This window comes from Enoplosus armatus, chromosome 12, assembly GCF_043641665.1.
Source record: "Enoplosus armatus isolate fEnoArm2 chromosome 12, fEnoArm2.hap1, whole genome shotgun sequence".
NCBI lineage: Eukaryota > Metazoa > Chordata > Actinopteri > Centrarchiformes > Enoplosidae > Enoplosus > Enoplosus armatus.
The window spans coordinates 6,080,475-6,097,674 of NC_092191.1; the positions used below are offsets into that span (position 1 = coordinate 6,080,475).

Below are 17,200 nucleotides of genomic sequence, written 5' to 3' on the forward strand. Positions count from 1 at the left end.
GACAGGGATGACAAAGAAGACAAAGGTCGATGGAGGTAGGAAAAAGGAGCACACATGACATGGATTTTGAAGACAGAGAACAAGGGAGGAAAGGAAGGAGATGACAGAGGGAGCCAATGAATGAGAGTTAATTATGGAAACGTATTTCTTAAATAGTACAAAAAAAACAATGTCCCCTGCAATACATACAACCTTTACAACCCAGTAAACCACAATTACAAATGCAGCGACACAAGTTGAATACAAATTAGATACAGAGGTGGACAAAATAACAGAAACACGTTACACTCCAACAGCCCTGCAAGTACCCATTCATTGAAGGACAGTGTTTGTTGACGTGTCCTAAAAACTACTTTTAACAAAGAGAAACAGTGTTTACAAGTGGAACTTCACCGGTAAGGACTGTTAAGTACCTTTCCTGTTATTCTGTCCAAAACCTGTGTATATTCACTATTTAAGAGCTATACTACAAGAAACGGCAGGTATGCACATGAACCCTATGGACTGTAGAGCCGACCTTTATTAGTAGCAGACGATCCTGCCCTCTCTATTGCACTACGGCATGTCTTATCGGTTTCCTGACTTGATTATTAGACTATCGAATGGGTCTTACCCTGGTCTATGAGGCAGCTCTCATTGAAGCCACTAATTAAAGAAGGGTAGTCTCTCCAGTACAGATCCACATACTCTTCCAACTGAAGGTCTCTGCAAACAAAAACAAAACAATGATATATACCATATACATACAGTATATATACACACCATAGTGAAGAAAATGAATATTTCCACTCACAGTGGCAACATTTCTAAACTTGTATCACTAGGTTGTTAAGTCTATATTGTACCAGGTCTCTCCTGGTGCAGATCTCTGCACAGCTGGACTCTAAATTGCTGCAGGACGTTGAATAAAATCATTGAATGCTCCACATTCTCAAAGAGCATCTGTGGCACTAAACTTGTTTTTGAGCAGTAATTAAACACATACTCTGAGTCAGCAACAGCCGTGAGTCATTACCATTCTGCTTAACATAAAATAATCAATAGTTTTTAATCCCGTACCAACAAGACTGTGTGTGCACGTGTGCGTGTTACACACAGGGAAATAGTTAATGAGCATACAGTCTGCTTTCAGCCTTCTCAATTCCTGTTTTTTCCATTTTTATGCTTTTGTACGGCCTCATTACCTTGTGTATCCTTTTAGATTGTTGATATTTATATTTATTTATTACCAATTCCACATATAGTTGTTAAAGCTTGTAGCCTTTGATTGTTTTTAGTTTTGTGATGTGTTTTTCTGTCTTTTCCCATCTACTGTGTGTGTGTATCTGTTGACCTGCTGCATAATTACAGGGATAAATAAAGTTGTTTTGAATTGAGTGTAAAAAAATAACCACTTATTAAACACATCAACAGATATTTCCATGATAATAAATTATATTGTAACTTCTCCAGGCCAGTTACTGTGTGAAAATAAATAATAATCTTTAAAAAAATAATAATTTTTAATGCCGTATTCTTAATATCTAAAATCTGATATTGAAAGTACAGTAATGGATGATGATGGAATCTAAAATGATGATGATGGAATCTAAAAACTACACTAAATCAATGTATCTGATAGGAGTGTAGGTGAATATGACCGATCACTGCGGAGGAATCCAGTCCTCTTTAAATGCAGTCCTTTTTACTGCAGTCTGGGAGACACTTCTGGCTTTTGCCCTCAAGTTTTGATTAGTTATTTTTCTGTGGGCAGAAATTTCCTGCACCATAAATGAATGCTTCTGTTAGGGGACACACTGATCTGGTCAAATCCCTCCATATTTACATGAGAATCTGATTTTGTGAATTGCATTCACTTTTATATATTTCATTTGTTTGTTTTGAATGAGATTTATTCTAAAATAATATGTCACTGTAATATAGGATGTGTGAAGAGCATTAAAATCAATGTCTTCCTCAAATCATTGAGATAAATGTTCATAAAAAAATTCACTCCCAAAAAATGCTTAATAAAACAATCGGTATCATGATTTTAGCCTTAACCAGTTGGACTGATACAGCAGAAAGAGGGTACAAATTTGCATCATACTTCACAACAGCCCACATACTGACCAACACAGGCCAATTACTCTGAAGAGCGCTTCACTCTCCCACTCAACCTGTTCTGTAATTTTCATTGTCACCAATCACAGCAGTCACTTGACAATGCATTGAAGTCTATTTCTCAGTACACGTCACTGAAGAGCCTTGATTACACGCAAGCTTTCACTGAAAACAATTATATGTGTTCACCTTTTCTTCTCATGGTGAGAGTTGTGAAAAGTAGACCAGGTTTTGTTTGTTTGCAATAAATGGCACAAGTCTCTTGTTTGTTTTGTAACCTTTAAGTATTAAAGTGACAGTTTTTCAGTGTTTCACATTCATTCAGTTCTTTGTGATTATTAGTAGTGGTTACCTGGCCAGCTGTTGCAGCAGACAGACCAGTGATGTGGCTCTTGCTCTCTGCAGCTCGTCCAGTTGCAGCTCCTGATAGAGCAGATGGAGAACGTAGAAAAGAGCAGGAATGTGAGGGAAGAGAGGAGCTGAACTGTCCAACTTCAGAGATGGACTGGAGGGAGAGGACGCCTAGGACAAAGAAAGAAGGAGCAGAACAAGAAAAGAAGTTAAAATTGCAAGTGTGCAAGACAAAGAACGGTGTACAATTACACTGAAGTACTGAAAACAATTATGTGTGTTCACCTTTTCTCAACAGGGGAAATATTGTGACTGTACAATTTAGCAGTCAATTTGTAATAATTGACCATGTGCATTGTTGATGAACAGGTTTAGTCAAGTTTGCATTTTGTACTATTTTACTATTGTACTGGAGTGGCAGAACTCAAAGTTTCAACCATTTATCCATTACCTTTCACTAAAGCAGAAAATATACACTCAGTTGCCAGTTTATTTAGTACAAGCAGCTAAAATGAATGCAGTCTAATACAGCAGTCCTGCTATAAATCCTCCTTCCATGAAGGTTATAATGTTTGCATCCAGCAACATGCATCTGAATCTACGCAGCATTAAGTCTTATCAAAACAAAGTGCATCATAGCCGTCATGGGGTGACCCAAATATGCAAAACAAACAAACTGAATCAAACAACATCCAATATATCAACCCACCCAGAGTGAGTTACTTACAGAGGACAGACCCTCAGGTTCTGTGATGAGAGTATTGTTGGAGCCACTGGAGTCCACTGGACCGCAGACAGGCTGGGAATTCATCTGACGGTGGTAATGAGACCCCAACAAGTAGTCCCAGTCCTACAGAGAAAGGAGACCGAGATGAAAGCCAGTAGAAAAGGTGCATTCTCTGACCAGTCATTGTTTTGGGTATAGGGCATATAACCACATATAATAAATAATAAAGCTTTGTGCACAGCAAAATGGTCTCCAAGATGTATTACTGCATTTTTGACAGATAAAAGGGCAGCATGTGTTAGGAGCAAAAGAACTACAACATTCAGAAGGTTTCATTATAGCTTAGAGAATGGAAAAATAGACATTGCATGAATCTTTTATATGTATTTTTACAATGTATTTTATAATCGATCACCAAAATTGTGTGTATTAATTGTAGCTGCAAAACAATCACCACATGTGGGCAGCATGAAGTTGAATGGTGAACCATCTGGAGGACACAGGCTGACAGGGTTAACAGCATAACAAACACAAACACTACAAAGCACAGCCTGAGCCTGCAGCTGATTGACATTTGACAGTCATATTTCACTCTGGTGAGAACCCACATAAACACAGATTACTTAACAACCCTCCACATTTAATCTGGAGTATTTTTTCTCTTAAAACGGTGTGTGTGCGTGCGCGTCTGTGTGTTTAGGACTGTAGGACAGACTACAGGTTATTTTCTCAATTATGTCACCAGTTTATTTCAGGCACACATTTAAACTGTCCCCTGGGTTATTAGGGTTTGTCTAGAGCGTTGGGTTTTCCCTTTTTCCAAAACTGTTATGGTGTTTTGGCTGTGTTCTTATTTTTCCCACCCACAGTAACTTATGAAAGCTAAATGACTTTTCTGACTGGCTCTCCATGCCACAAGAAAAGGACTGCCACATTTGTTTCAGTGTCTGACCAACTTTTATATATTATTATAATTATTATTACAATTATTTCCATTGTTATGCATCTATTAAGAGTATCTAGATATAGTATGTGACATAATGAAGAATGTTTCCTGTTCTGGAAATCAGCATTAAAATCAAATTATTTTTCCAAAAGCTTTACCTTTCAATGTGGTTGTGTCAATCACACATTCCCTTTGTATTATGATTGCTACAAATGAAATGCTGGAGAGTCCATTCTTCCTTTAAGTTATCTTAAACTACACATTAAAGTTGACGATGTGCTAATTGTGCCACAGACATCACAAGAGACCAGACATTCATCACACACACCTCATCAGAGCCTCCGTCAGAGGGACGAGCCTTCTTCGCTGCAATCACTGGAGAGAGAGGCACTTCAAAATGCAGCTGGGGAAACAGGAGGGAGGACAGAGAGTGCAAGGTCAAAACATGTGAATTAGTGATCAAAGTTAAAATAAGGTTTTGCAGGTTTAGAAGAGAAAACACTTCTACAGCGGTCTCACGTTTCGTGTCCATTTCAGGCGCTCAGTGTTGTAGCCCATCAGTGTCATGAAACAGGTGACGAACAGGTTCCACTCTGCATGTGTACTCGGACCACCGGGGGCGTTGTAGATGTTGTACCACTTCACCAAAACCTGCATAACAACATGTGAACAGTTTTTACAGAATTTATTAAACTGTACGTAAAAGTTTCTTCATTATCACAAAACTATTTTACTCCAGCAAAGCAAATTGTTTGCATCAATTTAGATTTATGTCATTTTAAATAAAAGAATGAGAATGCATTTGTCAACCAAAATAGTGATACAGAACATCTAGTTACACTGTAACATTAGTTCTCTGAGTGTATAGTCTCTCTGCACACGGTTACATATTAAATAACTACGCTGGCATGGCGTTATTGATCAAAAAATAATGCCATGCTAGCACAGGTTTGTCCACAGGTGTCTAAATAAGTATTCATGTAGCCTGATGTGGTTTCTTTTTGCAGTGTTTTTCCATAATTAACCTTCAAATCCACAAACCTTCATGGCAGCTTCCTTGGGCAGGATGAAACGAATCGCCTGAAGGCATTTCCTCACTGAAATAAATCAGAGGAGAAAAGCGAAAATATGACAATGGAGAAATACAAGATGTAATTTTAAGAGTAATTTCCGGCAAATGCATGACTGAACATTGTACGAGAAGAGCACAGCGCTCACTAAACTATTGTGTTTCCACTATCAGCCTTGGATGAATAGAACAAGAAAAAATGTATTCATTTAAAACAGAATTGTCTCATGATGCCCATCCTGTCCCAATTTGTGTCCTCTTCTCCTCAACATCAGAAAACAAAAAAGGAAATTAAAAAAGAACCACCAATACAACAGTAATTAGTGTTACTGTGTCTCCCAACAACTCTGACCAATCAGATTCCTAATCAACGTCACCAGGCTATCTTAATTGGACATCCAGAGTGGGAAAGGTCAGGGAAGAGGTGGATAAATGCCATTTCATTAGAGGGAGAAAGCCTCGTCTGTAGGATCGATTACTAAATAATGGGGAGCAATGCATGACAAAGAGACAAAGGCAGACGTACACCTTAGTGATGGTGAAGTCTTTTAAGAAAAAAATAAAGGGCGAGCTTTAAGAAAAGCTAGAGAAGATTAAGAATCTGGAAGGTTCATGGTCAGAGCAGATGTTGAGGTCTGAACAGACCCAGGGACCCATTAGTGGTAAACAACACAAAAGTACAGATTCACCGGTTGATCTCTGCTTTAATTGGCTCAAAAATAAAATATATTGTCAGTGTACATGTTAACTATTCCTAAGTACTTGGCCATTAGCTAGTTTTTGCTAAGGAAACATAAAACCAGATTGAAAATACAGTCTTGTCTTCAGTAACAAGTCATTTACAAGAATTTCAAGCTGGCATATTTTAACAGCTGAATGGACTTTTCTACCACGGAAAACTGCACAAGCAATTATCTGTTATGTGTCAAAATGTTTAGTATGGAAAAACTAAACTTTACAGAACTACAGTCTGAGTCAAAAACGTTTGACTGGCAGACTATTTAGACTATTAATGTTTTACTCAAAATGTTAAGGAAACATAATGTTAAAAGAAAGCTGTGACAGGACAAGGTTAGTTAAGAGCAACAGAAGCTCAAATGAATTCGTTTTAGCATTAATTTCTTTTCTTTTTTTTTTTTTTAAATGGATTTGCTGAGGGATGTTAATGGCTTGGCAGCAAAGCAGCCCTTTAAAATTTGAGTGAAAACACTGACTTGATTTGACTTAGAAACTTTAACCTCAAGCTTGTGGGCCTCAGGACAAACATGTACATGTATGAAGTTACAGAGTAATAGCAGACATGGATCTTTGTGCTCTGTTGGCAGAACTAGAAACAAGCACATTAGCTTACCACCATCCGTTTGAATTTTACTGACCCAAGAAACAGACAGGTTCCGATTCACACACAATACAGTTCCCAGTAGTAACTAATAGTTAATTCAGTTCTAAATAGTCTAATTAAAATGTTCTTTATATGCAACATATTTCCAAAGGGAGAAGATAAAGATTTGACTTAAGTCCCGTTTATTTTTAGTCCAATTTTAACTAGCATGTTTGCCACAGATAATTAAGAAGAAAATTAGATTAAAAGATTAAAAAAAACATTTCAGGCGCATCTGATTTTTCTCTCAAAGCTACACTGAAACTTCACTGATGTAGTGGCTTAATCACTATCAGTCGGATGCTGTGTGTGTGTGTGTGTGTGTGTGTGTGTGTGTGTGTGTGTGTGTGTGTGTGTGTGTGTGTGTGTGTGTGTGTGTGTTGTAATGGCATTCTCAATACATCAAGATTATACGTCACTGTGAACGTAGGGCAGCTCTCAAACCTAATTTCCAGGACCTAACTACTCTGACTCAGCCATCTGTGTGTGTGTGTGTGTGTGTGTGTGTGTGTGTGTGTGTGTGTGTGTGTGTATGTGTGGTCTCACACATTTCAACAGCAGAAAGCATTACTGGCCAATAACAACCACCAATCTTAAATCTCTGCAAACAGTATGTTTGTTTTTCTGCACCCATCCTACAGGCGTGTGTGTGTGTGTGTGTGTGTGTGTGTGTGCAGCAAAAAAATAAAAATAATGTGTGTTTGTGTGTGTGTGTATCTCACCGAGCTCTGAGGTAGCAATCTCTGGGACAGAGATCCTCAGCATTGTGCCACTCCTTAGTTCCTAGAGAGAGAGATTGTGCACAAATTCAATTTATACACTTTCAGTTCAATTTCATATCAGCAATATACAACAATATACAATACAAATGGCTCTGCTCTGTGTGTTAGAAGTGTTGTGGCAGTGCTACGACAATAAACTATCTACAGTATGTCCTATACTTACAACTATAGATCTGTTCCTACAGCGGGAAGGAAAAAAACAGCAGACATTTTCACTCGTCGTAGTAGGAAAAGCACAGGTGTAACTAATAACATTAATAATGACAGTGAAACAGCATGCGAAATTACCAAGACCCTGAAACTGAAACAGCTAAATGGAATTCAGCCATCATTAATCTCATTATTTACACCTGTGCTTTTGCTACTGTGACTTGTCAAAATGTCTGCTGTGAAAAAAAAGGCCTATTGTCTACCACAAGGCGATGAAATACCTCGACAGAGGTTAATAGAAAAATTAATTGGTGAGTGACTCATTGTCTCCAAGTACACCAGACACCAACACTGGCATTGAATCACACAAGGCTGAATTCTACTCTCTGTATTAGATTAGATTACCCTGATCAGTGACGTCAAAGCAGGTGTCAACTAGGCAGGTACAATATGCTTGAAAGTTTCAACCCATATAGACACAGTCTGACTTATGCTGACTGCAGGGTAAAGTGATTTATAAACAACTGTTTTAGAAGTTTGCTTTCCTGTATATATTCATTTGTGCAGCCTACTCAAAACATTTTTTTATTTAGTGTCCTTTCACTCAAAACATCCAGGTTCTAAGAATAAAACGAATGCAAAATGGCAATTACAAATCTGTTTTTGACTCAGCCGGCCTACCTGAGATGCAATTTGCATGATTTATTTTACATCATGGGTCTAACAAACATTTCTTCACATTTTAAACCTGAATTATCCATCACAATCTATGACCCACTGGCAAAATACTCTTGAAATGATTTTCTTTTTACGAACAATTATCAGTATTATTATTATTATTATTGTTGTTTCCCCAATGAAAATTCAGGAAAAAGGCTGTGCTCCAGTGTTAAAAATATTTGTCTAACATTGTAAATGTAAAGTGTGTAAAGTATTATCTATGTATGTATTACATTGTCATTTGCAGGTGCCTTCATTATTTCATGTGTTCAGTGCAAAAACACTATACACATTTCTCAGGAAGGGGAAGTCTGAAATACACCTGTATTCAAAATATTTCATGACCAATTTCTGTTGTGCTCCTTTAAATAATCACAGCACTTGTGTTACAGAGGAGAAAGAGACCACAGCATCTTGTTACTTTAATGTCACATTTTCTCCAGCAGGGTTGGTCCTGTTCATCATTGCACAGCACTGCTGAACTGTTCATAGAGAAACCCTGAGAAGAAAATAAATTGTCGACCTGCCAACATACAGAGAGCAGCTGGTGCTTTGAAAGCTCCGGCGAGCCGCATTAGCAAACAATTAGTCATCAGATTGACACATCAAGGGGTCAAAGGGAAAATCAATGAACAGAGGAAATGTGTCAAAAAAGCAGCAGCCTGCAGAAACCGTGTGGCATTTTTGAACACGGTGGTTTCTGATGATGTGAGAAATAAACAGTGACGTTTTCTGTGTGTGTGTGTGTGTTCTGAGTCCCAGGGCTGATGTGACCGTCTTGTACCAAGTCTGACAGGACTGACCCGGGAGGCAGAAACACACACAGAAATACTCACTGCTTTGTGGCTCCCTTTCACAAATACTAATTGGCTTGAATCTCACACACACACACACACACACACACACACACACACGTGTCACTGATTAGAAACAGACTCTCAGAGAGTTGTTTTCTATGATCATAACTGCTGCAGACAGCTGCAGACTCTGTTTTACTGCAAAACCACACAAGGTTGTAATATGAAAGATTTATAGTGTTCCCAAGTTACCATTCAGTCTCATCCACTTCCAATACGTTTTTTTTCGTTTAATGTTTGTTTAATTTCTGCTGTGTGCACGAGAACAGCAGCTCCTCAAAGTTAGACTACATCTCATCAGCTCAGTTTTCACTACAACAATCAAGTTTGGAAAACATCCCTAATGAATCGATTTAACCTCAAAATATGTGTATGGGATCAATAAGCAAACTATGAGGAGTTCGTGTTGATAATGTTCAAAATCCCATTTCAGTCCAAGTTGTCGTAATTGAAACCGACTCAAGATCAGACCCCTCCTTGTAACTTCTATTGTTGGGAAAAAATACATTTAAAAAAGACAAACTTGATCTGTCCTCAACCCTGCAACAAGAACATGGTACATCTGAATGAATGTAAATGGTGGAAACTTTCTAATGTACCAGCCACTTCAACAGGTCAAAGTGTTGGAGGTAGACAAATGTAATTTGTTTGCCTTCTTGAAAACACACACACACACACAAACACACACCAACCTACCAGAGTGACCCGGTTGCAGACGGGGTCCCGCAAGGCATGGATATAGGGCGAGGCTTGTTGGAAAGTGTAATCTTCCAAAAATGAAGCCTCATGGTGTTTCATGTTTGGCCCCCTCAGCTCTGACACTGGTGAAGGCATAATGGCCTGGAGGAGAGGGGAAAACAATAATACTGATTTTTTTAGATTATTTCCTGATTATTTCAAGCAGCAAGCCTCCGTGTTTAGTGTGACAGATCATCTTGCTCTGTGGAAATTGTTTCTCAGACCGTACAAGATTGAGTGGCAGCAAGGAGGAAAAGTGATATCTACAACTATACCAACTATGTGCAGATGGCACCAGGAAGAATGTAACCTTTAAAAGGCATTATTATCAAAATCAAATCATTGAAACTATCAATACATAAAGAACAATGGCGGTACCTCATCCAGCCTTTGGAGGTGCCTACTGCCAGCGTTAGCCGGCGTGCTAACGTTCTCCACCGGTGTGCTGAGGTGAGAGAGGTGGTTGGTCAGGTTGAAGGTTGGCAACAGGAGGCCAGGAACAAACACCTTACTGACCTAGAGGAACACCAAGACAGGAATCTCGTGTCTTTATCACACAGGAATTCACTCTAATAACCAGAAATGTCTGTTCATTGTTAAAGACAGATGTGTATCAAACTGCTGTGATGGACTAATCGGACTTCTAATCTGAAGTCTTGATGCTTTGACTCGTCCTTACCCTGGTGATTCCTGTGTAGAGGACCAGACTGCCACAGGCCTCCAGAACCAGCATTGCATCAATATTCTGAGGACCAAAGTTTTATTGTCAGAAACATGTTAAGTCACAAGGGCTGCAACTAACAATTGATTAATCTCATTCTTTTCTCAATTAACTCATAAATCGTTGTTGGTCTATAAAATGTTGTAGTTGACGTATCTAAATTGCTTGTTTTGTCTGACCACCTGTTGAAAAAGATATTCAGGTTGACTATCCTCGAAGACAACCAGAAAATATTCACTTGTGAGAAGCTAGTGAAGTTTTAGCGTTCATGCTTTTTAAAAAATGACCTAAACGACTAATCAATTATCAAAATTGTCAAACTATAATATCTCTGTTGCACAGTGTAGCTCATCAAAGAAGTGCGTCATTAATACTGGTTGTATGGATTTCTGGCCTAATGATGATATTCAATAAAGTCCTCTGAGGCAGAGATTTAAAGCTAAATATACAAACATTGGTTTCTATATGTAATGGGAGCAGGTAGACCTAATTATGTCAAACGGAAAACATCCGGATGCATTACAGAGGACACAGTAAGGCCTCCCACGCAATGTTCACAACTTCACACTTCCTACACAACAATCTGATGTTAAATAAATATGCTGATCCTACAGCCCAGACCAGCGATGAAATCCATACAAATATCACAAATACAGACACAGAGTGAAAGCAGAGGAGTCTGTCTGTAAGTGTTCATAGTTGCAACCTGCATTGTTGTCAAAATTCAATTATTTCTAGTTATCACAGTTTTCAGTGATGGTCGTGTCAAAGAAACCCGGAAATACCAGAATACGGTTGTTTGAGTATATTATTGGACTCAAATCAATGCATCATTCACACTTTAATCTATTGGCCTGATTTATTTTTTTGGTTCAGTACCAACTTTTTCATTGTTTATTCTTCATCCAACAAATACGCCAACAAAAATAAAGTGGCCACTGAGAGCACAGTACAATGACATACTGTAATATGTAAGTTCTTTCTTCTCTGTTTTTGTGATTCCTTATCTGGAAATTATCAAAATGATTTGATTGTGTAGGTGTTGATTAATAAACGTATTGTCACTAACCTTCACCTACTCTCTGTAAATCTTATAAAAAGCCTAAATATTGTAATCTACCTGCAGAGGCTCTGCGTCTTTGGCAGGGATGGTCGTGACAGAGGCGAAGATGAGCTGAGACGTATCGTTGCTCTCAATAAACTTCACACATCTGTGGAAACAATGAAAAAGATCAGATGGAGAGACAGAAAAAATAATAGAGAGAGTTACATTTAAACTATTTTTTTTTGAGTAGTTTGTCTGATCAATATTTCTGTATGAACTATTTAGTAACTGTCATATTGCTCTGTTCAGATCATTTGAGACTTTTCCAGGCTTTTTATGGGTCCCTAGATTCGTTAATATAAAGTGTGTGCATGCCAGTGGAGACTGTATCAAATATTCACTGTGTATATGGTGACACTGTGTGTGTTTGCTGACCTGAGCTGTTGGTGAGACTCCACTAGGAAACAGAGGTAGCGGTTCTCACACAGGTCAGAGGTCAGGAATACTTTAGACGCCTGGCTGCTCTCCCTGCAAACGCAAAAAAGACTCATGTCAAACATCAGCAGTTATGATCTCACATTTAGCATTCACTAGTAAATCGGAAGAGCTATGTGTCCTAAAGTCCAGGTGCTAAAATAAACTAGAAAGCTAAGTAGCCTTACATTACTGAACTCACCATGATGAAGGCCATCAATTAAATGATAAAGTTGAAATCACATTAAAAATAAAACTATCAATTATCAATTCTCACTAATTGTCAATCATTGATGTAAATGAATCATATGCCTGTACAGACTCTGCTTCTGTTTTCAGTTGGGTTCAGTCCTGATAATTACCTGTGACAGCCAGCTGTGACCGTCTCACTCCACAGCTGCTCCATGCAGAGGTCGGGTACGATGGGCTCCATCTCCGGCACCAGCATCGTCTCGTTGACCGTGCTGTTGGGAGAGGGTACGAAGCCATGGTGCCCCCTGGGAGACGGGCTGTGGAAAGATGTGTTGAAGCGAGCCGCACCTGAAAAGGACGGAGCCGCCATGCCTGGAGAGTGGGCACGGCTGGGATAGAAAAGTATAGGAAAAGAGTATGTTTTTGACCTGTTACCACTGTGAGTGTTTTGCTGATCTTGTGCTCTTCAGCCCAAGTTTATTTTCACACCATAAGTAGCTGTTCTGTCCCTCCGTGTCACAGATCTGTTTCCTGGATTGTTTCTTTAAAAAGAAAAACATCTAGTGCCTATACTCACCTGAGGGCGGCCATGTTGGATATACTTGGGGAATGAACACGGGAGTGTAATCCAGGTGAAGACGTCATGATCCTGCTCTGGTGGCTGTGCAGAGCGCTATAGTGGAGGGGTGAGCCGGTACCAACAGCACAACTAGGAGCAGAGAACCAAGGAGGGGTCAGACAACAGCAAGGGACAAGAGATGCTTTTAGTCGTAATATGTCAGAAAATAGTGAAATTATAATTATAATTTTCCACAGCCCAAGGTGGTGTCATTAAATTACTCTTTTCATCCAACCAACAGTCAAAAAACCCAAAGATAATACGTTTACTATCATATATGTCACAAAGAAAGCAGCTTATTTGAGAAGCTGGAACCAGACAATGTTACATTTTTGCTTTAAAAACGACTAAAACAATTAACTGATTATCAAAACAGTTGCTGACTAATTTTCTGTCTATCGACTAATTGATTAATCAAATAATTGTTGCAGCATTATGTGCATACAACACTTTCACTTCGCTTTCATTACCTTGGTCCAGTCCCGGGACCGAGTCCGGTTGCCCCACTGCCACCAGGGGAGTCCAGGCGGGAGATATTACGGAGGTGAGAGGTCAGGAAGCCCGATGCCATTAGACCCAACGGTGTACCGACTGGATCTGCTGCACACCGCAGGACTGTAGAGCGCTCCTGATGGAGGTAAGCGGCTGGAGGTTAGGGACAGGTAGACTGTGTGTGTTTGTGTGTGTCTGTGTGATCACTCACATCATGTGTGACCTTGCGCAGGGTCCAGACGGAGTGTATTCCCTGTACGGTGTCATAGGAAACAACTACAGAGGGCTGACAGCAGCTGAACACTATCTTCATGGTGGCGTCAGATGCATACTGCACTCGGGAGCCTTCAAACAGACCTAGAAAAACACACACATATGCAAGTCAAAATATGGCAATTACTTATTCAGAGAGATGAGAGAGAAAATGTGTGCGATTGTGTGTCGTACCTGTAGGTTTACACACGACTGGTGCGATCTCGTCTAGAGGATGCAACATGCTGAACACTGTGGGCAGCGGCTCCCTGTTGAGAAAAATAGCTCAGTGACCTGCCAAATGACAATCGTTTGAATGTGTGTGTGGTGACTAGGTAGCAGTCTGTAATGTAAACACATTTGTACAAGTTTTGAGCTTTGATCTGTGTGACTGCATCACTTCACATGGGTGTTTGGATCTATCTGTGTGCCATGCTGTTGCTCTTTGTCGTGAGGTTGTGTATGCACATGTGCATGAGTGTTGGTGCGTACCCGGGGGGGCTGAGTTGTGCGTCAGCCGTTGTGTTTTTTCGCTCCAACAGAAGTCCAAACTTGGTCGCCCAGACATTTGAGACCTGGAAGAGACAAGAAGGGATAGACAGGAAAGACATTTTTAACATATTGTTATGTTGTTGTTGAATAATGACAACAATAAAAATGTTCAACATTAATGTTTCAAGTACAAAATAAAATGCCATTTCTACAACTTCTAGATAATCTAAAGGCAACTCTTTAAGCCTGCAACAACAACGCTATGACAGCAGTGAGAGTGAACCAAAAACAGTAAAGTCATGGGCTGTAAAACCAAAACAATGAGCTGAAAGACACTAGAATGCTCCATAGAGCTGAGGGAGAACTGGGTTCATCATTATGAGCAACACCCTTCACATTACACATTATTATAAAAAATATCGATCATAGCAGCGTTACAGTCTCTTCCAGTTTCCACTCAAATTTAAGAAAAATACAGATTACGTTACTTTGGGCTCAGGGAAACTATTTTACAGATCAAACAATTAGTCGAATAATCTAGAAAATAATAGGCAGATTGACCTTTTATTGAAATGCGCTCTTTCCTACTTCCAAAGAAAGCTGAAGGGTCAACTAGCAGCACCCTCAGGGTTTCAGTGTCAAGGACACCCAGCAGTGTGGATGCTTCTCACAAATATTTTCTTTCTCTGCTCAAAACACCAACCTGTTGTGTGCTTGCCTCTTTAATCATTTCAATCATTCAATTAGAGTGGGTGTCAGATCTTTCAACTAGCAAATACCCAACACTTCATCACCACCTTCACAAACCTCAAGCAAGAAAAACAAACACAGGAGCAAAACGTGATTTCCTCTGAGCAGCCCACAAACACTGTTTCTACAACTTACTGGTAAAAACACATCCCTGAATCAAATTACATCTTGTTGCTGTGCAACAGAGTAATGAGACCAACACAGATATAACCCTCAAATACACATGTGCACACTCACACATACACAAACACATTAACACATCTACATTTGGACAAACACACACTCATTCTAGTTTAGTATGTGCACAAACACAAGCACGGATGTCTCACTCACACATACAGGCATCTGATATTGATGGGGTTCATTCTCATTGTCAGTGATCCAAAATTTCCATTATTATTGGTTAGCCAGACAATGGTTCAGCCCTGGGGAATATCACTAATCTGACTAACGCTCGCTTGCGCGCACACACACACAGATACATACACACATTAACGCAAGATGCATCCAGCATTTATGCAGAAAAGAAACAGCTAGGGACTTTTTACTCGGTGGAATATGAAAGTCAGTTAGCAGGAAAATTACTATGATTTTGAAATATGCCTTTCCAAAAATATCAATCTCTGGACACTGTACGTAACAATATGTTCAACTTTGCTTGTTGGTGGCCCAAAACGGTAGCCCCAACAGGTTTCTGGATATCAAAGTTTGAAGATTTTTAATATCCAGAAGCTCTGTAAAATTAAATATATAATCTGAACACATCACCATCATGTTTGTCAACCTGGGTGGTCTGTGATGAGTTACACCAAAGCAAATCAAAGAGAGTGACAAGAGAGGAAGAAGATCAAAGATTGATGAATCCGGCTGGCTGAAATTTAGCAGATACTTTTGAATTACTCTGCAAGTCTCAACTCCACTCTTTGCATGGTATAAAACATTTCCCACCAGAGTCTCTCGCTCCCTCACCTGGAAGGGTAGTGGTGAGATGAAATCCTTCCCCGTCACAGTGTGAACGTTGACACAGCTACTCTGAACAATGCACACTGTCTGCTCCATTTCCTCCTCTACAAAACAACATTAAAGATAGTTTATGAACTTCTTATGAACAAAACTGCGATGTAAATTAACAGTTAACTTGAAACAAGAATTGCTTCTCAACAACAAAATGTTTTTAATGATACAGTACCGTCTTTCTTGTTCTGAGGAACAGCAAAGTTACACCATAAGGCCTGCAGACAGAATAAAAATAAAGAAATGTATTGCTGGAAAGACAAATAATACATAAAACCTGACAATCATCATGAATTTCCACTGTGCTTAGATATAAATATATCAGAATCAGAATCAGAAACTGTTTATTGCCAAGTAACATACATTACAAGGAATTTGCTGTGGTCTAAAGGTGCTATTGTTTTGATAACAAATAAGTAGAATATAAAAGGTAAAATAAGAATGAGAATAAAAATAAGAGAAGATAACAATTACAATTAAATAACAACAGTGCAGTGACCAGAATAAAGTAAAGTGTCCAGGTAAAGTGTCCAGTAGGGGGTGGGTGCCTTAATGTAACGCAGGGGGGACAAGGGTGATGTACGTTAATATAACGTATAAGTAGTGTTTGTGTTCGGGGGGGGGGGGGGAGGTCAATGTAAGTTTGTCAGGTTGACTGCAGAAGGGAAGAAACTGTTTTCGTGGCGGGAGGTTTTGGTCCTGATGGACCGCAGCCTCCTGCCATATAGGTAGAAGAATGGCATCTCTGTAGCCTAGGTTGTAAAAACATCATTCAGTAACCAACCTGCTGCACTGGGCTGTCAACGGTGAAGGCCTTGTATACGTTAGAGCCTTGAGTCCGACTGCCCTGGCTCCAGACGACCACAGTTCCTGCTGTGTAGAGCTCCTCTTCAAACTCCACATCCTCCTCCCTGACTCCCATGCAGCCCTTCCTAAGCTGCCAGCATTCCTGCCAATCAAAACATAGCCATCAGGACAACACAACAAGGACTGAATCAAAAATACAAACTATACTGAGTTGCACGTCACGTGTAAATATTACTTTCATGAGTAAAGAAGTGAAACATTCCTATTATAAAGTTGGTATTACTATCCATTGCAGCTATAATGTCAACCACTATGTTCCTTTTAGACACAAAGAAAAAGATTTTCAGTGCCAGGAAAGAAACCTATTTTAGAGCAATAATCTGGTAAAAAAAAAAAAACAATATCTAAATAATATTTCCTTGTAAATTTCCCCGCTGTGGGATTAATAAAGTCTATCTTAATCTTAATCTAACTTTCTTGTTACATTTCCTATGTTTCTCCTTATGCGCTGCTGTTGA

At 39.3% G+C, this 17,200-nt stretch overlaps 1 protein-coding gene across 1 annotated transcript in view; it reads right to left on the minus strand.

The window, feature by feature from the left end:
• Positions 1-17,200, minus strand: part of anapc1 (anaphase promoting complex subunit 1) — a 47,756-nt gene that overhangs the window by 30,270 nt on the left and 286 nt on the right. The window contains exons 2-22 of the mRNA XM_070915640.1: positions 16,660-16,824; positions 16,051-16,093; positions 15,831-15,928; positions 14,112-14,194; positions 13,815-13,888; positions 13,579-13,724; positions 13,346-13,503; positions 12,834-12,965; positions 12,427-12,645; positions 12,026-12,118; positions 11,666-11,756; positions 10,504-10,569; positions 10,203-10,340; positions 9,783-9,926; positions 7,300-7,360; positions 5,169-5,224; positions 4,647-4,778; positions 4,456-4,530; positions 3,182-3,304; positions 2,456-2,625; positions 614-705 (exon numbers count right to left, since the gene is read on the minus strand). Of these exons, the coding sequence (XP_070771741.1) occupies positions 614-705; positions 2,456-2,625; positions 3,182-3,304; positions 4,456-4,530; positions 4,647-4,778; positions 5,169-5,224; positions 7,300-7,360; positions 9,783-9,926; positions 10,203-10,340; positions 10,504-10,569; positions 11,666-11,756; positions 12,026-12,118; positions 12,427-12,645; positions 12,834-12,965; positions 13,346-13,503; positions 13,579-13,724; positions 13,815-13,888; positions 14,112-14,194; positions 15,831-15,928; positions 16,051-16,093; positions 16,660-16,824 (2,359 nt within the window). The remainder of the gene's footprint in view (positions 1-613; positions 706-2,455; positions 2,626-3,181; positions 3,305-4,455; positions 4,531-4,646; positions 4,779-5,168; positions 5,225-7,299; positions 7,361-9,782; positions 9,927-10,202; positions 10,341-10,503; positions 10,570-11,665; positions 11,757-12,025; positions 12,119-12,426; positions 12,646-12,833; positions 12,966-13,345; positions 13,504-13,578; positions 13,725-13,814; positions 13,889-14,111; positions 14,195-15,830; positions 15,929-16,050; positions 16,094-16,659; positions 16,825-17,200) is intronic.